Genomic DNA, 26590 nt, shown 5'->3' with positions numbered 1-26590 from the left:
GATTTAAATTAATTCAATATTTCTTACATTCAATATTTTAAGAGGGTAATACCAAAAAGCTAACGTTTACAGCCCTCATTGACAAAAGTATTCGTTACTTTGGATGAGTGAAACAATCTAGATTTTTAAAGACATTTTGGAAAAGCACTCAATTATTTTCATCCTTTATACAGTGTGCATCCCGTTTGGTTGTACTTACTAAAGGAAATTAGATCCACACGTTACTGATAAAACTGATATATCTTTATTGAAAATATTCGAATTACTAACAGAGGTTGAGATATGTATAAAAATATGGTTACTTCCAGCGATAACAAAATAAAACCACTGTTTGAGAGCAAATTTAACATTTACAAGACAGATTTAGGGGAACAGTTTTACGTTATTAAATCCGAAACAGAACTCACTCTACATCTTTTGGTACGTCCAAGTTACGTACGCTTGTGAAATAATCCGACTAGCCGACAAAATCATCCAGCAGTTTTGTACTCGCTGATTTTCCGAACATAAAACTCGTTTCCCCAACCTCGAAGTAGCATGACCGACTCGGATAATGTTGTTAAGAACTGTGGTTTTATACTAGCTATGAAGTTACGTAGCGTATTTCTCAAGATTGCAATGCTGATTCAAAGAAATCGGTCCGAGATTAATTAAACCTCTTGGGGCCGGGTCGTTCAAAGCCCTCTTAAGCTAACCCAGGATTAGCGAGAATTTGGATTTCAGTTTTGTAACTCTTCGGGTGACGTTTTCTGTTTATATCGTTTGTCCTTCAGTTTTGAGCCTGTGTGATCTCAAAATGCACAAAACATAAAAAGTGAAAAAATTTTTATTCAAGAAAAATTAATACTTCGGTTAACTTTTATTCCTGGGTTAGCGTTAACCAGCAATCGAACAACCCGCCCTGACCGATGAACCTGAAAACTCCGGCAGGAGACACCGCTGGACAAGAGGTAATCGCAGGCTTTCTATTGGTGTTGTTCCTCATCATCGGATTAAAATAACAAAGAAAACTAAGCTTTGAGTTTTAGCATAAAATTTAGCTCTTTCTGTAAACACGGTTGAAGCGTTTTTCGAAATATATAACACTTCGCGTGTTTAAATAACGGTATTGTAAAATTGACTGGATACCCAGACCAGCCTGAATTTAACACAAGAAATAGAAAATTAGCTACTTGTGTTTACATAGCGACATGTACCACATTACTTGCCTACATCTTCAGTTTGAACACGACATTCAAATCTTCCGAACGTTCTGTCCTAAACAGAACAAACGCCTTTAACCAAAACATGGCATGGCTTTCACGACTTCAAAGGACTGCCTTAGAATTGACTCCATGAAAGAGCCTTTGGTAAGGTCGGGCAAAGCTTCCACGATTTCAGTGCTTCAGACCAGTCTAGGGTACTGAATGTTTCCAATACGCTGTGTAATCACAAGTTGTTTTTTTTCTATTTCTCAACCCCCCTCCCCACCTTCACCAACTGTGATTTCTATCACATTTATCCTTATACTTTTAATATTAGAATGAAGAGAGAGTGACTACAAAACCCCATCCACAATACGCCGGAGAAATTTTGAAGGCAGAGTTTTCAATTCGGACACTCATCAAATGTTTTCCGTCCACACTACCCCGGAAAAATTTGAAAATGCAACAATCACCGGCGGCAGAAAACCTGGAGTGTACCCGTAAGGGTTAACAAGACGTCCTCGTTTACAAAAAGCTCCGTTTTTAAACTGTTTTCCGTCCACACTAAAGCGAAAAGCCGACGTTTTCAAATTCTTCCGCTTTGAAGAGCGTTTTCGAAAACCTCCGTTTTCAGTCCGGATTAGTGTGGGCGGAAGGCCTAACCGTAGAAATAAAGCTGCGTTTTCAAATTTCTCCGGCTTAAGGCGAGCCAGCATAAGTCGAAAGCATAAAGACTGTTTAAGGAGGTTCATAGAAATACGTCTTAATACAATGCGAATTTCATAACGCAGAGATGAGAACAAGAGAGAAACCCATTTGGCTTTTCTCGTATCACAAAGAGAAGGTTCGCGCTTAAAGGAGTTTAACTTCAAAATAAATCATTGCTCATCCTAAATCTCACTACCTGATAATGCCAGATTCTCCTTTTAACTCACTCTAGACATATTTTCACCAAATAAGTAAAAAAAGCCGTAAAATATTCTAAAAAAAAAAACGTTTTAATATGATGCAAAGAATGTATCAAAATACCTAACTATTAAAACACATTTTAAACTAATTATTCATTTTCTCACTACAAATTTGTAATATGACTATTTAATTAGAGGGTGTTTTTCTCAGGTTCAACCTCGGAAATTTTCGAAAGTGTATATGTGGAACATCACGAAAGTAAATCGGTCAACTGTTGATATAAACGATCTTTTGGGGTTTGACGGCGCGGGCAAGTCATTCATTTAGTTCAAATCTCGCGCGAAACGTAAGCATACGCCTGCGCTGATGCGTCCGTGCGCCCGGCAACTAATCAGAACAAAGACGGTGCCTGGAATTGGCTGGCATTTCCCGCGCTTATCAACGGGTAGTTGGTCTTGCTCAGAGTTTTGAAAGCTCAACTCAGTTAACGCACCGTGAAAGACTTTAGAATTGCCCTCGAGACAAGAAACCACCTAATTGACCTTTCCTTGGGTCATCTAGAGTTCATCATTTCGAACCTGAACCAGAAAAGGACACCTCTTCAGTGACTGCTGAGCTAACTAAAGTCATAGACGAAGTTAAAGTTCGGAGGTTCAGCAGGTACTTGTGGTGGGGTCTCAGGGATGGTTATATTCTCCAAGTCTAACAATCTGAGTTTCATTTCCATATTAAGAAGGGTTTCTAGTTCTTCGTGGGACTCCGAAGACGGCATCTGTGTGGAAATGTTAGAACATTCAGAGGCATGGTCAATGCAACAAAAACATGACGGGTTCTATGTCGCTCAAGGCTGGTTTTCACTAACCCATAAGTGCGAGCATAAGCAACATCCACAAATATAGTAACTGGCTGTTTTCCTAAAAACAAGCTTTAAATCCCATTCAAAACAGGCATAACGGACCCACAAACGCAGAAACAAACAAATTACTTTGCATGTTTCCAGAAACAATTAACCTCCGTAGGAACTGTTTCCCGTTTTGCCCGCCAACGAAACATTTTTAGTTTTCTGGGAAGCAACGTTGTGGGGCCTTAATCAAAGGCTAAAAGCCTACGAACAGAGTCAACATTAGGATAATGTAATCCACAATGGCAGATACGCGGAGGACAAATATTTAGATGGTCTAGAGCTAACTGTAGTATTTTTTTTCCGCGAAATCTGAGTGACTCAAGCCCGAAAACTTGGCAGAACCAAACGACAAGAGGGCGAGCTATGAGACAAGCAATTTGCCTCTCACTAGAACGACTATGACAGCCTAGGATGAAGGTGTACGAAAAACGAGAAGCTAATGTTTCGTCAGTCACATTCTTGCTTCCTGCAATTGATATAAACTTTTTCACGGGGGTACGTAAATTCACAACCTTACCTCTTTGTTGAGTAGCGTTGCTAAACCGTCTGTCCAAATGGCAAACTGAAACGAAGTGAAAATAATCACTTGATCGTTTCATGCAAGAGCTTTCTTCAAGTTTTCCACTGCATGAAGCGACATGTAGTATTGGCAGTCCATCGTAGGCTACTATACAGTCACGCCCTTTTTCAAACTTCTGGGTGAAATGAAATGATCAAACACTCCCCTCCCCCTCTGGGTTCAACCCCCATATAGGGTAAGGAAGAGACAGTTCATGGACAGGACAATTGCACAAAACGAGGATCGGAAAACAAAACAATCTACTAACACCAATACTAACCATTGCCGGGTTTCCTGCAATGAAGTCGAGATGCTTCTCATCTGCCTCGCTCTCGTACATAAGAGAAAAACATAATGATACATATCCCTGTGAGGAAATGAAAAAAAGAGCTTACACATACGAACAAATATCCCCAATCATTGACATATTTTTAGTGTCCCCTCCCTTGTAGTTTTGAACCAAATTCAAATAGCTTATCTATGACGGAGGAGACAGGGTTGCACATTTAGATGAAATGAACGATTTTCTGGAAAAATTTCAGGTTAACAATTACTAGAAGTACATAAAATTACGCTAGTCTATTTACTGGTGTATAAAATATTTCTTGGTATTTCATTTCTCCCTTCACTTTACCTCAATCTCATCAGTAATTCATAAAGCAAAACCAAAGCAATTCATGACGGTGACAGAGGTTAGGAAAGCTTATCTTTAAACGCGAGCAAGCAGGTGAGCGATTTTACGATTTTATTCCTCCACATACTCCTCACTTTTAGTTTCGATTGAGAAGATGTATCGAGATTGTTTGATCACACAGCCAAACACCTCAAGATTCGTCAATAACACTCCGCCGCGCGTTGTATTTTCAACTTACTTCTCGCAAACCTGAAACTAAATATCTTACTTTGCCGATTTTCCGATCCTTGCTATGAGGACAATCCTTTCCAACCAGCAGGTTGTTGATTTTGGCGATTGGTACTGTAAAAATAAACAATATATATGGGTTCAGTATTGACCTAGTGCGAGGACAAGATGGCTGGGTATTGGTCAAGTTCTTTTTTTGCGAGTTTAAGGACCGAGACAGAGTCGAGGTCCATAACCTCGCAAAAAAGAACGAGGCCAATATCCAACCATCTTGACCGAACAAGTTTGGTCGATAAAGGATCTAATATATGGCTTTCGGGGAAATTTTTCTCGCGGGACACGGCAGGCAGTCCCGAGCGGGCAAGATAGCTCCATCTTGCCCACTCGGGTAGCCAATCACAGCGCAGGATTTGACTCATCTTGCCCGCTCACGGAGCTGGTCATATAATAAAAAAAACTTACAAGTGTCGCTTTTATGGCAACGAGTTACGGCAGGAAAAACACTACATATAGTTTGCTGTGACGGAGTGCTCAATATTTTTTGTTCATTTTTTGGCTTTTTTCCCTTCCGTCCTGTTATTTTTTTTTGGGGGGGGGGAGGGGAGGGGCGGGGGGAGGGGAGGGGCGAGGGGGAGGGGAGGGAGTTGATTGCTTTAATAGAAAAACCCAGGCATAGTATGTCTGGCAAAACAGAACAACAAGCTTGGTACACATTACACGATATTAACTGACAGTGCCACATGGAAGTACTGCTCTTTCATTTGCATAGTTACACAGCAGCTAGGCTTTCACCTAAAGAACCATTTTGTACAAAATAACGAACAGCTCCACTTGAAAGTACTGCTAAAAAACGTTCACTGGAATGGTCGCACACGATGGGGTATATTCACAGAATAATCACAGCACCACACGAAAGTATTGCCCATCCACAGACAGGAAGGCCAGAGGACTCACATTTGTTAGGAAGATTTTCTAGCGAAGGCGTCTGGCCCTCTTGACAGTCGCCGTAATGGAGAAATTTTAAATTTGGTGACAATCTACAATACCAGTACCTATCTGCAATGACAAAAAAAGAAACAATTCGTTATAAGCTAAGTAATACGTAATTTCTTCAGTTTAGTTGTTTGCTGTAATGAAAATTCATTTTGCGGTTTCCTTGTGTATCAGTAGCTAAAAGAGGTATGAAAGAAACGTGTGTAACAAGCATCTCTTTGACTAAACAACTTCAGACTTCGTCAGTTGAAATACGAAGTTTTTTGATTGCAATAAACGAAACTTTATTCTTTAAAAACGTAGTTTCTAGCCAGCTTATAGTCAGCGACATAAAAAGTCGAAATCGCCGAGTTCCACCCAGAATGCTGCCTAGAAATTTAGTCGCGCGTGTAAAAATGTCGCAAGTAGCCCTAAGAAGAAACGAAAACCACTTCAGCACTTGGGAGGCGTTAAATCACCGTGTACCTGTAGAGAAATACCGACTTCAAATCTCTGAAGCAGTTCTGCACAACACCGCCTCATGTTTTGCAATAGATCTGTTTCTTTGTTTGTTTTGGTTTTTTTTTTTAACCCAAATTCCCTTAAAACATTCTCGTGTCACAGCCTACCCATCTCATAACAACGAGGTTGTCCACAGGTCCTTACCTCTCCCTCGTGCCCGACCTGGGGCTTTGTCAAATTGAGCTCCTTGAATAAGCTGATCCAACCTCTAGAAACAATCAACATGAGTTGATTAGAGTTTTTTCTTTCAGTGTCACGTCCAATATTACAAAGCTTTACATTTTTTTATTCATTCTTTTCAAGATCCATTAAAATATTATTTCGGCTTAACGACAGATTTATCATTGATTTATTTTAGTGTTCGACCTGAGAGTTTGGAAATTAATACACTGTCATTTTTATAGTAACTGGTTTGAACCCAGGAGTATCAGTAGTTCATATAACGTGATCGTCCGGGTGAGGGTAGTTCTGAAAAGAACTGTTGTTGGTGACTGACGTTTCGACAACCTGAGCGGAAGTCATCTTCAGAGTCAAGTGAATAGTGTTTGTCAGTCGATGATGTTATAAGTCTGGTTCGTTGAACGTGATTGGTCAGTTTAGCCATGATGGTATATTTGTTGGCATCACCATTTCTCGTGGCTCGTTTGTGTTCAGTCAGTCTCGTGTTAAGGTTTCTGCCAGTCTCACCAATGTAGGAAGCCTGGCAGTCGGAGGATTTGATCTTGTAAACTGCTCCCTGTCTGTTGTTAGGTTCGTTCCTGTCTTTAACATTGGTCAGTAAGTGTCGTAACGTAGTTGTAGGTTTGTGGGCTACACGGATGTTGTAGGGCTGTAGGATCCGTGAGATGGTCTCAGAACTGCCCTTAATGTAAGGTATAGGCACTGTAGTAACAGGTGTTGGGTTACGAGCCACGAGAAATGGTGATGCCAACAAGCACATTGCTGTACATCATCAACTGACAAACCACAACATTGACTGGGACTCTGCTCAGTGCTTAACCTACAGTACAAACTATTTTCAACGACTAACTCTGGAAAGCTGGTACACTAACCTAGAGCAAACGCCTCTTAACAGATGTCAACAACTACCGGCACCTTACAAACGACTTATCCATGACGGAAACGAAACCGACAAACGGACTTCTAACAGACCGACTCAATTTGACTAACAATGGACGGACCAAAAACCGACCAATTTGACTAACAATAGACAGATCGAAACCCACCAATGACTGATGACAAACTTAACACGAGTCTTTCAGCCAATACCATCACGGCTAAACTGACCAATCACGTTCAACGGACCAGACTGACAAACACTATTCACTTGATTCTGAAGATGACTTCCGCTCAGGTTGTCGAAACGTCAGTCACCAACAACAGTTTTTTTTCAGAACTACCCTCACCCCGACGATCACACTATACGAACTACACCGTCATTTTATTCGCGTCACTTTGCGGCTCGGCAATGTATTGCTCTTTCTTGGGAATCAACAAACATGAGTAACAGAAAATATAACTGAAAGTGAAGAATGATAATCGCAGTTAATTTTCCAATCTAACCAATTGGAAAGAAGAAGCCTGAAAAAAATCAGAGCTTCAACGGGATTCGAACCCGTGACCCCCGCGATACCGGTGCGATGCTCTACCAACTGAGCTATGAAGCCACACATTGGGAGCGAGGTCAATTAATTGAGTTCATATCTTCCCGTGAGAAGTGAAATGATGTGAAGTATATATGAAATAATTCATATTTGAACTGCGGTTGTAGATGAAAGTGAAGAATGATCATCGCAGTTAATTTTCCAATCTAAGCAATTGGAAAGAAGAAGCCTGAAAAAAAAAAAAATCAGGGCTTCAACGGGATTCGAACCCGTGACCTCCGCGATACCGGTGCGATGCTCTGCCAACTGAGCTATGAAACCACACATTGGGAGCGAGGTCAATTAATTGCTTAGATTGGAAAATTAACTGCGATGATCATTCTTCACTTTCATCTACAACCGCAGTTCAAATATGAATTATTTCATATATACTTCACAGAAAATATAACTCTAAACCAAAACATTGGATCAACGAGACAAATAAAGTTGCTCGATGCAGCCTATTATTGAAGGAGAACTCTAGTTCTGCTGTTTCTGATTCACAGGACAAGAAAACACGACACAAAAAATGTGTTTTCTCCTGCGTTTTTCGCGTTTCGTGATTGTGAGTCCTTATAACCAAACATCAAAGAATCTTACCTGCTGTTTGACTAATTCTTTGAGTTCTGGAAGCACTTGTTCTCTAAGTTCTCTGTGAGGAAAAAAATCAATACGTTTCTGAACTTTTCAATTCAGTAAAAATGTGAAAGTAGCAAAGCTAAAATGGACGAAGGTGATGCCTACATGTCCATGCCCTTCACAGCAAAATTCTGTATACACAATATCAATCTTTACTCAGAAAACTCTCTCTCCTCTCAGTGTTGAAAATATTCCCGTTCTTGCAGAAGACAACCTCTTGATTATTATTAAATGCTCGCACGAACTCCTAACATCTCTTAAATACAGCCTTTCACAGCGAGTCAAGAGTTGTTCGTGAAATCTTATTTTTTGGTGTTACCACAGGAAAAGCAAATCTCTACTTGCTTTCGTACTCACACAACGGGTTTGGCTTTCAGTTCCATGATGTTTCTTGCATGTATCTCTTCTTGTAGAATTTTAACAATTTGTGAATATCCTAAGTTGAACACATTGGTCTGCAGGAAAAAAGGATGTCAGTTAACGAGTATTGACCTGAATAATTTGAACGAGTCGTCCCATAGCAAGTGAGGGTGGTATTACAGTTTCCATACGTGGCGGATAGTGGTGCAGTGGTACCGTAGGTTCTCTCGGTTTCATTGGAAGGAAAGAAACAAATCTTTTGCCCAAGTTTATGGAGAACCACAAGTGATGAAAGGAAACAAAAACTGCGAAATATAGCTATTTTACAAAGTTATTAGCGCGTTGCCGGTCTTCATTTGATCGTCGTAACACCAAAACCTAAGTCACTCTCGTCAACCATGACAAACGGTAACAACACGATGAACCATGGGAACAGAAAGCAAATACATCTAGCCAGCGCTAAGGGCGGCAAACTGGTTTGACCAAGTCGCGATTGGTTTTTGTTTCGCGGCTGATTGATTAAGAAGAAGTGCGAGTTTTTTGAGCCAATCGAGGTAAGTAGTGGCGCAAAACCGAAGTAATTCCGAATACCTTTCGATTTAACGAGTCGAATGTGGTTTAGCGTTGTCTGTATTCTTGTCGACAACGATACGCGTCATCATAGTGGTCAAAATGTTGTGGAATCACGAGGCGCAGCCGAGTGAGTCCAAAAAAGTGGATTTTATCAAATTACTTATTATATCTCTCAGTTACTACGCGCACTGTGATTGGTCAATTTAGCGGGCCGTATTTTACTGTACGACCCGCTAAATGTTAAAGCTGTTTTCGTTGCCAAAATGTTTCGTGATTTATCGCCAAGTATTCCTAAATTTTATAGTAAAAGTTTAAATCTTTCTTTTACTTTAAAACGTGAATTAAAACGCGCTAACGACTTAACAACGATTGCACATTGACTCGTTTTGCTTTCGACGTGCGACAGAGATTTCAAGTCAGTCCGCGTGAACAGAAATCGTTCCCGAACCCGTCAGACACAAAGTAGAGATATAATAAATATCTTTCCAACCTCGTCTTCTCGGACCGTACTGTAAGTCACGGATCCTCGGAAAAAACTCGGTCCGTAACTTACAGTGCGGACCTTGAACTCGGTTAGTAGGAGGTATTGAGATACTACGCGTGCTCTTATTGGTCAGTACAGTTGAAAAAAAACCTACGTTCCACTGAGCAGGTAACACACGGTTTCCGAAACTCAGAACACTAACAAGAACATAACAAACGGCTCCGGCTTTCACTGACTGACCTAATATCAATAACACGAATGTCTTTTCATGCAACATTAAAATGGAAATTTGCCAAGAAATACAGGACCAGAAAGTGGTCGCAAAATATAAAAATAACTGATTTTTTTTTTTCCTTGGCTAAAATCAGTTTGTGCCGATTCCGTTCACGCTTGAAATTAGCAGGAAGTTTCAGTAAGCGCTTCAGTGATAAACACGGTCTGTGGAGGACTCTGTGGGCCTTCTTCATGGGCCTTCTGATCTGATCAGTGTAGCTGGCCTTCACTGATAGACTTGTTTGTTTAAAAAGCAGTGAAAAGATTTCTTTCGATCCAACATTAAGATTATAGTTTGAAGTTCAATCAAGCCCAATGCAATAACACGATAAATTAATGTCGTCGCCATTAAGCTTTCAAGCAACAGTTGTCGCGTAACAAAATATACAGAAACACGGACTTCATAGCCTTCAACATAACGTAAGTAAATAAATATTGAATAAATTTCACAACAGTTGCTTAAACTAACCTTCATTTCAATCGCTAAACTTTTGAAAGATATCGATGAATCACTTCCCTAATCGTATGAAGTTGTACTGCAGGCAAACTTTCCTTACAGTCTTACACTTTCATTATGACTGCATCCGGCCACGAACTTCCTGCATTTCTCCGTCAAAGCACTTTTGAATTTTTGAATACAACTTATTTCTGCCTATTCCATTCCTTTCCTAGAATATTTATAGTGCTAAAAGTTTTCGTCGCTTTGCTCAGTGTATTTTGTGTGCGGAGCTGTAGACTGTTCGCAGTCTCCCGTTTTGCGCTGGCGTCCAGTTCTCTCGCGATTCTATCCGCACGTTCAATGATCGAATAAAAATACGAGAAAATAGAGGGCTGTGATTAGTCTAGTGGAGCTGAGTCTGCGGTGCTTTCATTCTTTTAGTTTCCGTGATTGGTTTGCCACGTCATCTAATGAATTTGTGAGAATAAGCAACGTGATCAAGAAAATAAAATGAATTTTCCTCTCTTCGACAAACGTTTCCTACAGTTATTTCATAAAAGCAATAGACCGCTTTTCAAGGAGTTCACCGGCGCAATAAATCCAATTGGGACGTTGGGAGAACACTCGAAAAGCTTGTAAATCACGAGCCATTTTACAAGTTTTTCTGTGTTCTCCCAACGTCCCGCGTGTGTTTATTGTGCCGGTAAAATCCAAGGAAAAGCGGTCTATTGTTTAAGAAACCTCTCTAAAAGCGCCTGTCTAGAGAATCGGCTAATTTCTGCATGCATAAAAAATTTTGTCTTTAGGTTTATCTGGATTGAGCAACCAATAGAAAGTAGATAAAGAAAGAAGCAATATCTTAAAACTTAAAGGAGATCAGGCACAGCATTTAAGTTATTTTGGCCATGCACAAAATTATCTTTAAATTGAAGGAAACCTGACAATATTCGTTTACTAAGATATAAAAACGCTAAAAACATAATAATAAACCAAAAAGGAACAAGGATGGTTAAGGATGGAGAAGATTAACACGGATTACAAACGACGAAAAATTTGGGCTACTCCTTTCAAGATGTCCAAACCATGACGTAGCTTCTTTGAACTATATATGCTATTTGACTTGACTCACCTTAAACAATTCCATGGATAGATGTTTATCTTTAAGCGCTCTGCAAATCTGATCTTTAACCACTTGCATGACACGACTGAAGTCTCCTGAGGTGGCTCTCATTTCTTTCCACGTCTTGTTCAAAAGTTGAATACAAATGCAAAAGAATTCTTCAAATGCAAAGTCCATGGTGAAGAAAATCGGGTAGAAGTCTTTCCCGGAATCGGAAGCTAAAACAGAGCAAAAAGATCAAAAAAGCTAACCGGTCTGGACAATATCTCTTTCCTACAAAGGGGCAAGTGAGATGTGACTAAGCTTAATTGAAATCTAGCAATTGTTTCTAAGTTGCAAGTGAATATATAAAAGATCTTAAATTTGAACTGCAAAGAAAGATCTAAAGGTATGTATGATCACTGCAGTTAATTAACTAAAGTCTGCCGGGGCTGGGGGGTGGATTAAATTTCAGGCTTGAACGGGATTTGAATCCATGACCTCTGTGATACCGCTGCACTGCTCTTACTGGCAATTGAGCTATCAAGCCAAGCGGGAGCCACCCTGCGAGTAGAGCCTCTTTTATCTCCGTTTGCTTTATCTCTTTTTTACAACGCATATGTACCGTAAGAAAAGGCGCTACTTGCAGGGTGACTGGGAGCTGGTCATGTTGGAAAAGAACTCCAGTGTTCAGACTATACTGGCAGTTTTAAGAAATTTCGCACGTATCTAAACCATCACTAGCCTGACTAGTTTTTTCCACATTGCATTCCACTTTCCACCCACGCCAAAGTTAGTGATCTTCATTTCCTAGTGGTTCCTGTTTTCCTTTCTACAAATTAAACCACTCTTGTGAAGATTACTACGCTGGATCTATAATTGACAATCTCGAAGCCATTTTATTCCACTAGGTTGCCTTGTGACCAGAATTGAGTCTTCAACTTACGCGCTTCTCCACTGATTTCCAGTACTTCACACAGCATTTTGGTAAGAGCAATACTGGTACGAGCAAACGGGCACTCATAGTCATCACCTCGACCAAGATTTTCCAGAATGACCTTGACAGAAAAGGTAACAGTCAGATTTCCCTTGAATCACACAAAATGTTTTTACGAACTCACTTTAAACTTATCTAACTTGAATGAACAAATGTGGGGATATTTCTTGGTGTTAACCTCACCAGTGAATGGCGTAAAAAAATTCAGCAGATAATTAACAATACCACACTAAAACTCAGTCGCTGATACGGCAATGGTGTAATACCAAATATGACCCAACTTGTTTTTACTTTTCGTAACTTTTACGCTGAAAAATGTTTGTCCGCCGAGTTTTGTGTGTCCACATACTTTGACGTCTCCATAGCAACCATGTTTTGGCAGGTTGTTCTGCCTTAATTTGTAATTTCTGTCTTTCATTCACGAGTTTTTTTGTGTAGTTTTTTTACGGTACATGTAGCTCACGGGCTTCAAATGCAGCTTCATTCTAGACCACGAAATATTTACGATATAGTGATTTTCCCATATACTGGGCTTTTCACGTCTTCAAGTCTAGTTGATAAACTAAGGGTGAATTTTGTCATAGAATATTAAAATACCCTGCGATACTGGTCCTCATGTTTCCGCGCAAAGTAAACCATCGTGTGCAAAGGAAGAAGGCCTGGTGGAACTTCACTGAAGTCATTTGCTGGCGAATCAACGTCCTGTAAAAGTTAACAGGAGTGCTAAACTGTAAATACTCACAAACGTCAAATAGGGAGTCTCTATTTCTTTGCCCTGATGAAGAGCTAATGCCATAAAAGTTAGTTCTATTAACCTCACAGAACACCGTTCTTCAAACAAAAATAGCACATGAAAATATATTTTCAAGTTGAAGGCGGTACACATCGATTATAAGAATGGCTTTATAACAAAGTAATAACATATCCCACATCAGAGCCTTTGAAACTTGTTAGGTCAATTCGAAAAGGTTTGGTTTGATACCGGCGTTAGAAGTCCTTTCTCCCCCCCTTCTATAGGCTCTAACAGGTCAGTAAGAGTTCATCCAAACCCTCTGTATAAGGCAAGGCCATAAAACCGGTCCGAATCTTAGGTATATCATTCCTTTCTGGAGACAGAGGTGAATATGATTCACAGCTCCCGTGATTTTGTCGAGTTTTGCCTTTTCATCACCACAGATCCACCACTGTTATAACGGCCTTAAACTAAGTAGAAAAGCCAAATTTCTTTTCTTCTCAGCACGAAAACCTGACGACTTCTCAGTTTTATCAGCTTCTGCCTTCAACTTTGACGTCACAGGTCAGTAAGCCTTGTCCTATTAATAATTGTTACCGCAAATGTTTGCACTCTTCAACTGTGTCATGAGGTAAATTCCACATAATTATATAAAGCAAACAAGGGGCTCACCACAAAACCGAGTCTCTTTAAATCTCTGTACTGATCCCCGGCTTGTGAGAGAGGTCTTGAACTAGGCCCCACGTTATCTAATTCAAACGCCACACGCCGCAAAGTATCGAGACTTTCAAAAAGGTTCTACAAAGAAAAGAAATTTCAGTTAATTATGCTGAAACATTCCAACACATGTCACAGAGTCCCACAGATGTAGTTGCTTTACTAAAATCCGAAATGTTTCCAAAGGTAGGGAGGAGACGACATCTACTTCGTAGTGTTCACTGCGACGAATTGCCGCCGTGTTGTGGCAGAAATACCTGAAGTTGTCCTAAAGTTTAAGACCGGGATTGTCGATAGAAAGAGGCACTGTGCCGTTTTATAGACTGAGGTAATACCCTGTTTTTCATTTTGAGAAGGTTTATTTGTAAGCATACAACACAATAGTGATACACTAACCTGATTTTGAGCATTGCCTTTTGTGAAGATAAAGTCTACAAGCAGACTGCGGAAAATGAGAGATTGATATACGTAGAGCTGGTGTTCCATTTCGTTTTTCATGACTTTCGAGTCACGGATTATATCCTGTTCACAAAGAATGATTTGATTAAAATAGCGCATACACTTTGAAAAGTGCGTTAATTAAATTCTACCCCAAAATTGTCGTTAACTCACTTGTACAGCTTTAAATGTGCTTGTATTTATTTGGTGTATCGTCAAACTAAAACCAAACGCCTAACCATCATACCCGATGTGTCAAATAACAATGAACACAGTGAACCAAGTAGAACCCCAAGGAAATGAGTTTTACCAAGGATGTTAGCCTCCTTTGCAGCCGTTACTTGAGTCGTCACGCAATGTTATGTGACAACTCAAGCCTTGTCCACACCACGCCGGAGAAATTTGAAAACGTAACGCAGCTTTATTTCTATGGTTAGGTCTACCGTCCACACTAACCCGTCACGAAAACGGAGCTTTTCGAAAACGCTCTTCAAACCGGAGGAATTTGAAAACGTCGGCGTTTCTTTTTTCGTGTGGACTGGAGCTTTTCGAAAACGATGATGTCACCATAGTCCTGTGATTCCCCTGCCCGGGTTTTTCTCAAACACAAATCCAAAACGACCGGTGATTGTTGCGTTTCCAGATTTCCCCAGCGTAGTGTGGACGGGGCCTCAATAACGGCTGCAAAGGTGATTACAAATATAGCCAAAACTTCCAGAACGTTTGCTTGGAAATGAAACCGCCATGGTTCGAAAACGTTCTGGGTATTCTTTGAGGTCTACGCTACGAGCATGATCGCTATAACCATACATGAATTCACAATTTTACATTATTTGGAAATGGTTGTCTTCCAGAATAAGTACAAACGAAATTTCCGTTCCATTAGCGTGTTTCTTCTACTTCCAGTCCTCCTTAGCAGCAACCGCGTCATATTCGTTGATAGCGTAGGTGCTTAGTATAATTTCCATTGGTTAGTCATCTAATTTTGAAAAACCCTATTCAATAATTCAATGTCATTCCAATTGGGTTCATCCAGCAAAATTGGTAAGCATCCCTAAAGTTACGATTGGTTTTGATATTGTATCTGGTTAAACGAGTGCAGTAGGTGACTAAGTGACCTGGCTGGAGTTTTCAATCATTCAACATAGTGAAGTACAAGCACTGACAACAGAAAAGAACAATGCTTGTTCTGAAAACAACTTGCATGTGAAATTATTCCACGTTTACTTTGACACCAAAAGTACTGAAAACCGATCTACTACTAACAAAAGGAAAACTCCGCTCAAAGAAGCCAGAGATGACTTACATTCATAATATACGTCCTTACTCCTTTTCTTGAAAGAGTATCTGCAAATTGCTAGAAAGCAATTCCAAGAAATAAAACAGTAAGAGAAAAATACACTAAAATTATTTTAAAAATGCTGGAGGTTGACTCAAAATAGCAATATTGGTAATCACTCTGCAGTTCCACTAAAATTTAAACAAAACTATTTTTGACTTATTACAGGGGTTTCATTAACGTTTTCAGCAGGGGGGCAACTGATTTTCACACGCGGGCAACACGTTTTCATTTGAACTTCTTTATAAGAAAAAATCTTTCCACTAGATGGTCAAACCAGCTGGTCAAAATCATCCTCAAAGCCAGTTAATCTGCCCGGTGCCCAGTCCTAAATGAGAGCCCTGGATTGCCCACAAATGTAGCTGTGCCTGCGCTAATGGACACTGGTGTACACTGCCTTTCAGATAGTCGTATATTCCTTTCTCTGCACATAGAGGAGGAAAGACTGTGCGATGAGCCCACCACATTTACTGGCACACTATACGTAGTCATACCTCTGACTGGAGAGAGGGACTGTGGGAGTATATTTGTCTTGCTCAAGAACATATTAAGACGGAATCCACCAGAAGTTCGAGTAACAAGTGGACAAAAACCTAGTACCAAGATTATTTACATCGTATTGCAAACTTCTGTACGACTGTTTTAAATATCTTCTAAAAAAACATTTCTAGCAACACCAAACGTCGAAAACGAACGCTGAACCTCATATGAAAGACTTAAAAGTATTGGTGAAATGAAACTGATGTTCTCTGAACTTTGAAATTTATTTTCTTTCGTCGGACCATGGAAAATTGTTTTCGATGTTATTTCAGGCAATTATTTATGTATTTAGCTTTAGAAAATGTAAAAATGACTGCATGTAAAACACTTAAAATTATTCTGATACAGATTATTGTCCACTAAAACCTGAAATTGCTCGAATTTCTATCGGATTTCATCTTAAGTTAACACAAAGACCTCGACTAAGGTTGAAACTTGAACTGTTTGATTCAGAGTCCAGCACAAGCCGTTAACACATTGTGGCTTGACTATACCTTAAGTAACAAATTTTAACGATAACTGCCGAAATTCTCGCGTCCTCATTGACAGCTTTTTATTGTCAATAAGCGGACAAACACATGAATTTATAATTTATGCGATGCGTCAACAAGAGCGGGCAATTTGACAATTTTGTTATCGCAAAAAACAAATTGATGTCAGTTTCTAATGCATCTGTCCTGTTATTGACAATGAATTTCGTCATAACATTGTCAAAGTAGTCTACGGATCCACTCGGCTATCGCCTCGTCGATCCACAGCTACTTTGACAATGTTATGACGAAATTCATGATCAATAACAGGACAGACACATGAAAAACTGACGTCAATTTAACAAACAGTAACTAAATCACATTTGTAATAAATTATATGACACAAAAATGTTTTGTATGGTATGAACTCACTCTTTTATTTGTTGTTCGCATGAAAAGGCTGTTGATAAGGGCAATGGCATACAGTTGAATGTCTTGATTAGCGCTAACAAATAAAAGCAAGAATAACGGGTTACTATATATAACTATCAATAGACTAAAATTAATGACAACAGTTAGAAATACTCGTTTATAACAATTTCAGTTTAGCCTCTGAAAATAGGGAGATTGACACCATATACTACAGTGTAGACATTGTCAGTTTGCCAGCCTTTTTCAACTGCATCACTGATCAAATGATCGATGTTATTCCATAACATAAGTGGCAAAAAGTCCCATTCAACAAAGTTAGCAGCAGGTTTACTAATGACTGTACTGTATGGTACTTACTTTTTAAGATGAAGGACAAGATTCTCAAAAATTACTCCTTTTTCTACAATTGGATAAAACGTTGAGCTGATGGACAAAACAAAAAACCAGATATTTAGTTTTTGAAAAAAAAAATTGAACTTCTTCATTCATTCTTCATTCTATTTTGAATAAACTCTGAGCCAACTGAAAACAGGTAACATAAAGGTGGCAACAGAGGAGAGAAGAAATCTACTCAGCAGCAGCACTCTTTAAAGGGAGAGAAGCCTACAGGCTAAAGGAGAACATGTGGTGACCCAACCACAACCCACTTACAGGGTGGTGGCACAACACTGAGAAACCAGAGTGCAAAATGAATGATGCGAAGTGTTCAAAGTGAAGTCATCTTTATTTAGGCAGGGTAGCCCCATCAGCCATAGGCTGGTATCAAAAGGGGCTTTGCGTCAAGTATGAATGTGGGAGACAGGGCAGGAAAATCAAGCAAGTGAGCTAGCAAGATACTGCAAAGCAAAAGCACATAGCAATGCTCCTGAAGGCTTCTATACCTTTGGTACTGCTGCTCAGCATTGACTTGATTTTGACTCTGCCTAAATTTCATTACAAAATGTTCACTGTACAATACGTATACACTGTACATGTATGTTAACTATCACTGATTTAATTTTAGGTAAGTTTTTTTTTAACATATTATAAAAATATATTAATTAACACTGATATGGAAACTATATATGACCTTCTAGTGCCCATAATGTCAAAAATGTTTTTTCGTTCATCTAATTCTAAATTTCACCTAACGAACTTCTGCAAAACAATTTTTTGATTTGGATAAGACACAAAGTTTTTAAAGACGTTCAAATTTGCTGCCATTATGGTCCACCATTTGTACCAGTCTTCCTAGGTTTGAAGTGAGTCGTGACGTAGGTTCAGGAACACGTGATTTGGGTTGTGACATATCTGACTTGAAAACAAGTAGGAATTTTGCTTCAGAGTTGTCTACATTTAGTTGAAAATGCCGGAAAGGTGCATTGCTACTCTTCGTAACGACGTCAATGATCCAGAAAACAACATCAGTCTTCCTGAATCTACATCACAGGCATCAGTCACATGGCCATTTTGAGCACATTATTCTTGTGATCGCCAGCAGGGGTTGACAACAAGAAAATAGAATTTTGGACTTTGTAAAGATTTGTAAAAAAATTGCGTTTTATCCAAATTGAAAAATTTTTTCGCAGAAGTTCATTAGGTGAAATGTAGAATTGGATGAGCGAATTTTTTTTTTTTGACATTGGGCACTTTCAGAGTTCAAATCAGTTTTAAAGTGAGCTGCTAAATACCTGTTTGTGGACACAGCTTCTAAGATAGACAGACATCTCTTGAGCACTGTAGGATCCACTGAATTTTTCTTGTTCACAAATACTGTCAACTAAAAATATTTGGGAGTAAATTAATAGATTTAATAATAATATTAAACTGTACAGTATCAATGACAAGCCCATAATATTATCAAAAGTAATGCCAGTTTTAGAGAAGTTGTAAATACGACTTGTTCGTTTTTCCAAGTAGTTTGTCTTGCTGAACGTAACATAAAGTATTAAGGTGAATTAATATTAAATTCATTGGTATCCATATATACACTGGGTGAAGAGAGGCATTGTGAGTGTAAAGTGTCTTGCCTAAAAACACAACACAATAACCCCGGCCAGGTCTTGTACATATTTAATAGGGAGTCCAGTGCACTTAAGTGGAGGCGCTGTGGCCTCATCCATGGTTAGTGCACCCGTTTCCGGATCAAGCGGTTCAGGTTCAAATCCTGGCCAGGGACATTGTGTTGTGTTCTTGGGCAAGGCACTTTATTCTCACAGTGCCTCTCTCCACCAAGGTGTATAAATGGGTACCGGCGAATTTAATGCTGGGGGTAACCCTGTGATGGACTAGCATCCCATCCAGGGGGGAGTAGAAATACTCCTAGTCGCTTAATGCTACGGAAACCAGGATAAGCTCATTCCTGATGAGCCACTTGGCTCGTATGCAGACTATATCTTACCTACCAGTGTACTTAAACCATTAGGCCACCATACATGTCTTCCTGTTACTTAAAATAACTTACAACTAAATCTCTGTGAAAATTGTAAGGTTAGGATTTAAGAGGTAATAGGTAATAATTACATTTTTAATAAAACCATGTGTGAGGATATCCCATGATACTTCACCATGATCCATAAGTTCATGAAAAGAATTGAGGCAGTGGGCTAGAGATTCGTTACTCCTGCAGAGAACAAGAAAAATAAACTTATGCAAGTACTTTATTTTTCATCATTGTGGGAATTGGGGGAGCTACACATGTACAGGTTGATGATTGAAGTCCTCATCAAGAAAAACTCAACAAGAAGATTCAACTTCAGTTGTTCAAAAACAGCCAATGATTTGTTCGTGTCAAGAGTAGAGTATCTTCAGGAACAGAAGGGTGGATGACAACTCACTCTGGTTTGTTCTCTACCATGTTAATAAGAAGCCCCAGACCATTCCTTTTGATAAACTCACTGGCAAAAGTTTGATCCTGTAAAAAAGAAGAAAAAAAGAAAACAATTGATTAGAATTTATGAGAGCATGTTGAGGATGAGGATGCTGTAGCAGTGAGAGCACATGCCTCCCATCAGTGTGCCCCAAATTCATTTTAGCATTCTGCCATACATTTATCTGGGTGGAGTTTGTTACTAGTTTTTGCCTTGCTCTGATCATGGTTTTTCTCTGGGTACAGGGCTTGAGAAAGTGCTGTCTGGTCATCCACGGGTAGATTTTCCTGCTGGGCAACTAAGTTGTCATTATCAATTGCCCAGTGGGCAAGGTCCCAGACAAGTCATCAGCCAACTAAGTAAAGACAAAAGTAAACTAAGACTTGCCCAGGGCAAGCAAAATTTGAGAGCTGCTTGTTCAAAGGGCAAGATGGATTTCAAGATTTTTTTCGAGGCCTGCCCAGGGTATTCCAGTTTTCCTTCCTCCAGGAAAAAAAAAAAAAAAATTTTAAAATTCCAATTTGACCTGCATGAAAACCAGCCAGGGTTGAAGTGAATTTCCTCTTAATAATATGTTAATTTACGTACCAACAGAAAAACCTTCAATTTGAAAATAGATCCAATTTTACTGCACTCATGAATATTTACATGTACTTTCTATTTTAATTCCTGGATACCAACACTGGCAATAGCAGTGTAACCAATGCTTGGCGCTTTGATATTCTGATGACAGATAGACCCCTAACCTCTGATATAGTGGATAAAGCTGACAAGGAATTCCTTTTTTCATCAGGATTGGAAGATTGTAGACGCTCAAATATTTCCTGTGCGAGTTTGGCCTGAAAGATAACAAGAAAAACATAAACTAAGTCAAATTGTTACATGTACATGTACAGACTTCCAATGAAACTGAATGTGAAGCAAAGTTAGTAATTAAAATGAATTATGTATTAAAACACACTGTGTTGATGGTGAGTGAAGTGTTCCTGATAGCAAATTAAAGAGAATGTGCCTCTGAGCCATGCAATCACAGCACACCATTTCAGCAACCATCCTTAATTTATTTGCCAAGTTGGAGGTGTTGTGTGTATAAGTATTCATGACAAGCTACATGTATCAAACAGTTCCTATTAATGTTAACGAAATTTCTGGCAATTTTATGTTCTACACTTTATTCTGTCACGCCAACTCTGTTTTAGTTGAAAAACTCTCCCCAGTAAAATTGAAAAAAATAATTAAAAACAAATCTGTCATAATTTACTGAACTACAGTATACAACAGATCATCATGTTTAAATATGGAATACAAAGTTAATTTTACTTACTGGTGAGAGTGTAAGCTTCAGTACCGCCCCATTCTTTATTGCACTTCGGTTCTACATGGTGGAAACAATGTGCAAACTTTTGATTTTATCCATTGACGTATACTTTAGGAAAGGTAATTATATATAGATGGAACCTTTAAAACCAGGCTTGTACGAGTAATCCCCTCTTCTGTTTAACACAATTTGCCATCCTTTATTTATAAGTTAGATGTACCAAGTGAGAATGTACTAATCAAAATTAAACACAATTTATAATTTAAAGTCAGAGTAAGTTCTCATTATTGTTAACAGGCAGCTGTCTGGCAATGCAGTTCAGCAAATGCACCTGCAGGTGTCACGTTCCCAACTCCAGTCCTTGCTGGAAGTATCAACTGGAAGATGCCATGATCAACCTGAGCACAGTTATGTGACTTCAGATCTTAAAACTGACTTAATATTTCATTTTTTTTTTACTATTAATCAATTAATTATAACAGGATTTCATTTATACCTTACAGTGTATACATACTTATTAACCCTGTCATTAATAATAAACCCATTTGTCCAGCTCAAATTACCTGTTACATGTACATGTATATCAGGGATGCAGTGGATATTGCATGATTACTAGTACAATGATGTGATTGACATGATTTAAGCATCACTTACTTCTTCAGTTATGTAGCAGTTGTAGTCAGAGTACTGGAAAGCATACTGCTCTGGAATTGGTAAAGACCAACTAAAACAAAAAGATGGAGCATTCATTGCTACAGAGATATATACTTGTCAAGTTTATGATTTTGATGTAACAAGATAAAATTGGTAACCAGATATGATATGGAAAACCTACCAGTAATTACTTGTAATAGCAATGCCTAAAACTATGTCTGTCAATTCATTTACTATTTTTTTCGTGATATATGCACTAGTCATTTGAAACCCCCTTCCCCCATTGGGGGATACCCATGGCAAACCGGGGGTTTCACCTCGTTTTCACTTGATTTAGGTTTCCCGGTAGTCAAGGAATGCACATTTTTTCAAGCTTTGCTATACAATGCAGGGGCTGACCAAGGGTTTGGCAGGAATTTCACTCTTGGCTTGTGACCTCTTTTAGAAGACTGGGTTCAAGTTGCATGTTTACAGAAAACATGGAGGCTGAACAGCTAGGGAAAAAGGTATGATTTCAATCACTTAATAACATGGTTTATCATGCTAGACTTCAGTGATATGAAAAAATTCCAGTGAAAGCTCCCTGAAGTTGTTAAAAAATATCATAATCTATTTATTTTAATGAATTGTGCTTGATGTTTAGAGGGTGGGGGAGTTCACACTGAATTTTTTCCCCATAAGACGGGGCTTTCACTGCATTTCAGTGACAGTAAAAGTGAATGCTCTGAGTATCTCCCAATGGAGGAAGGGGTAGGGTTTTCAAATGGCTGGTGCATTACTGGATCAAATGTACAAATTTTTTTTAGCGACCTACAGTGAAACCTCTATTAAGCAGACACCCTAAGGACCTTCCCAAGTGTCTCCTTAATAGCGGGTGTCCGCTTAATAAAGGTTATAACAATTGCACAATGACTTTGTTTGTTAACAATTAACAGTCAACGGTTGCTCTGTACTGTAATCTATCCAGAGTTCAAGTTCATCAGCTTTCATTACCAACTTTAACTTGTGTGTAATAATGCCCTTTCCATACAGCAACAATAATGAGGGTACATTTAATCAACTATTTCAAGGATGTAATCCAATGACACATTGTCAATTCAGTGCGGAGTCTGCTCAATAGAGGTTTTTAACAATAGAAATTAGCCAAATACAATTTATTTTGGTGTACGTGTCCGCTTAAGAGAGGTGTCTGCTGAATAGGGGTCCGTTATAAAGAGAAATATAACACGTTAACATCGGGACCAGGCTAAGTGTCCACTTAATAGAGGGTATCCGCTTAATTGGGGGTCCGCTTAATAGAGGTTTCACTGTAATTGTATATTCTAGTTGCCATACATACAAAATTCATGTTTTACTGATTTCTTATTGAGTCCATGGAAATATCGATTGACTTAAGAAATACATTATAACAAACTTGAATTCCTTTCCAATTACTGAAAAGATGTAATTTTGAAAATGCTCAGTATGATCCAGAAAAAAACTGTACCAAGACACCTAAATGACTTCTGCAGGTTTTCTTTACAAGCTGATATTAGGCGAAACCAAACCAAAAAAGCTATTTTAATTGATGGATGCAGTCTCGGATGCAATGTAGTGGCAGAATTCAGAAGCATGAGAATTATAGGAACTGCGAATAGTCGCCTTCACCAACATTATATGTAATTTCACACAACACTTCTCCCCAATAACAACTCCTTAAACCTGAACTCATTCTTTTCCTTTTGCTTAAATGACCACAGCCACTTTGACACCTCTTGGTAGAAAAGGGGTATAAGTCACTGTTTGTCTAAGCTTTGGTAGATCACTTCAATCAACTTGAATACCTGCTGTACCTGTCTCAGTTGCCTCTTGATGTCTAGTGTTCAGCAAATTGAACAGGTTAAAGGCAGCAACATAATTTAGATCTGTATGACATCTCTGATGCCGAGGTCATGATAAGACATGTCTTTTGATTGGTGTACATGTAGTTGGTGAATTTGGGCAAGATTAAATGTGAGCAAGACCGTCACTGGCTATGACCATGTATAGGAATGTGGTTAGGGTTTAAGCAGTTGTCGGTGGGATGGGAAATTGACAGCATAATGGCCCATTAAGTTAGGGGTAGAAAAGTGAACACAACTATCTGGTGTGGTGTTGGAAGCATGACTGTGTTATATGCATAAAACACCAGTCATATATACAAATTCTTAAAGCACCTTGACATGTTTACACAGACTCTCCTCTGCATGTGAATTTTTTTTAAATTCAACCTCTGCATGTGAATTTGCTTTCTCATAAAACAGCAAGGTAGTAGAGCTGAGCAAAACATATCCTTCGTTTTTGTTGCTGGAGTCCAAATATCTTTGTTGTACCTCCTAACTCAAATACATTTTCCAGTTGGAGGAGAACGGTCATGTGTCATGGGTCAAAACTCCCTGGCAGGGGTGAACAAAACTCACTAACTTCCTAGGGAAACAACACCTTGACCTTTCGACTTGCATGTGATCAGGACATGAACCTAACCGCAGCAACTTTTGTGCCAGCCTACGTTTGCAAATGATTGCAAAGGGGAACATTGAAGAACTCTAGCTCGGGAAACAAAACTCACTGTTTCATGTGGGACCAGTCAGTAAGTGCTTAAGTACTATAACAATGTTATTGCACAATTTGCACACATTTTGCAAGGATTTTCTCCCATCCTTCCCTGAACATACAGTGTACAGCATGAAGAACTTTGTGAAGAACTAAACTTTGTGCTTTGAACTTTGTGACAAGAGCCTATTAAGTGACACAGCCAACTGATGGATTGCATAATAATTCAAAATTTAGCATTGGAATTATCCACTAGCTTCTCATTGGTTTATAAAAATAGAACTGAGCTTGCATCAATGCTTTCACTGGTATTCAACTAAAAAAACATTCCTTTAATAACAGTACATGGCACATGGCTTTTGCTTCTATACACTTATTTGATGAGTATTAAGAGAATGACTGCTTAATGATTGTTAAAGCGATTGAGGGGTTTACATCCCCCTTATCCCCCTCCCCGCCAAACCCCATCCCTCACTAAACATTGACATTTTGAATTATCCCTCAGGCCAAAAATGGTGTTCAAATACCCCCACCATAGTGTCAATCAAATTCCCTTACCCCGGTCCAAGGGGACATAGTCTTGAAAGTCAAGTCAAACTTTATTCAGGCAGGGTGGCCCCATACATGGCTAAAATTAGAAATGAAAAAGAAAAAAAAAATCCCCCTCTTGTAAAATCCACTTTGAACTTCCACTGTTCTTCCACTGTGTCCCAAGTATTGTTCTATATATGACAATTAAATTGTCACTTATTGGTAAGCAAACATTATATTTACTGTTACTTAAAGCATAGCACAATGCTTTGAAGGCCTTTTTTAGCTGCTACACTTTAATGAAAGTTATTATATGGCTAGTTCTGTGAGTGGGCAAGATGAATCAAATCCTGTGCTGTGATTGGCTACCCGAGCGGGCAAGATGGCACCATCTTGCCCACTCGGGTCTACCCATCGCCTCCTGCAAGAGAAATTTCCCCGAAGGCCATATAATATATCCTTTATCGACCAAGCTTCTTTTTTTCGTTCTTTTTTTGCGAGTTTATGGACCTCGACTCCGTCTCGGTCCATAAACACGCAAAAAAAGAACTTGGCCAATATCCAGCCATCTTGACCTCACACTTGGTCAATAACCCATATGTACTTTCTCTTGATACCCAGTTTCGCCATGATTTCTAGGCAGCTTGTTTTAAATCCCCGAGCCCACTTCCCTGCACCATATGGTGTAACATTCCTTATCCCAATAATAAATTCCCACCTGCTAGGGCACATTAACAAATGAAATGCCTGGGGCATACAGTACCTGTAGGGGGAGGGGATGATCGTGTTGATGTTTCTATTTCGATAGACACATTTTAATAGTTAATTGTTTGTACCAAACACAAAGTGAAGTTGTAATATCACTGGAATAATCAAACGATCTCAAGTACATGTAAGCTTTCCAGTGGCTTATTTTTCTACAACTACATGTGCAATGGACTGAATGTGTTAACAGGAAACATGCATAAGGATATATAAGCTTACTTACTTTGAGCATACTTCTCTGACAATTTCATCTAATGGTCGATTCTATTTAAGGAAACAAGAAGTTTATTAACAGCTTAGCCTTGAATAAATGACAATTGCTATCGTTCAAGCAATGGATCAATGATATCTTAGATAAGCTAATTATCATCTAAACTAGCATGAGCCTCATAACATGAAGGTAAATTTCCTGTTCGAGAGCTTTGTATACCTGGTCAAATGTTGTGAGTAATGGCAGTTGACCCTCCTTCTCGATGGCAAGCTTTATCACTTGACCGCTACGAACGATCGACATTGTCTTTTAACTCCAAAAATGCTTCTTGAAGCCTTGTTCCTTCTCTTTCCGTGTATTGATCAAGGTTGTTCAAGTCAAAACCCACTCCAGACACTACCCTTCAAAAACAACATGAAACCTCTTGGAAGCATTCGTTCGAAGCCAGAGCAAAGATTCTGGCGTTTTACCGTCCAGTAGTGACGTTTATCAAACAGAACATGTCTGCAGGTATTATAAGAGCAGGACAGCTAGAGGCACAGTGTTAAAACGACAAGGAAATATCAATAATTCGGTGGAACAAACTGCTGTGTTACTTCCGAC

The 26590-nt window shown here is 39.1% G+C and overlaps 1 protein-coding gene across 1 annotated transcript; it reads right to left on the bottom strand.

The window, feature by feature from the left end:
- Nucleotides 1-223: 223 nt before the first annotated feature.
- On the bottom strand, nucleotides 224-26590 carry LOC145465963 (engulfment and cell motility protein 1-like). The gene is made up of 24 exons (XM_081449736.1): nucleotides 26207-26590; nucleotides 26000-26040; nucleotides 21910-21979; nucleotides 21262-21312; nucleotides 20684-20776; nucleotides 19905-19981; nucleotides 19591-19690; nucleotides 18759-18847; nucleotides 17446-17511; nucleotides 17089-17161; nucleotides 15614-15664; nucleotides 14266-14391; nucleotides 13825-13950; nucleotides 13017-13121; nucleotides 12369-12480; nucleotides 11453-11661; nucleotides 8552-8649; nucleotides 8156-8207; nucleotides 6057-6120; nucleotides 5373-5474; nucleotides 4459-4532; nucleotides 3837-3923; nucleotides 3515-3559; nucleotides 224-2865 (listed from the first exon to the last, which is right to left on the bottom strand). The coding sequence occupies exons 1-24, from the start codon at nucleotides 26288-26290 to the stop codon at nucleotides 2710-2712; spliced, it is 2151 nt and encodes a 716-aa protein (XP_081305862.1). The 5' UTR covers nucleotides 26291-26590; the 3' UTR covers nucleotides 224-2709.

Source organism: Orbicella franksi, chromosome 13 (genome assembly GCF_964199315.1).
Source record: "Orbicella franksi chromosome 13, jaOrbFran1.1, whole genome shotgun sequence".
Taxonomy (NCBI): Eukaryota; Metazoa; Cnidaria; class Anthozoa; order Scleractinia; family Merulinidae; genus Orbicella; species Orbicella franksi.
This window is presented reverse-complemented; position numbering and strand designations above follow the sequence as displayed.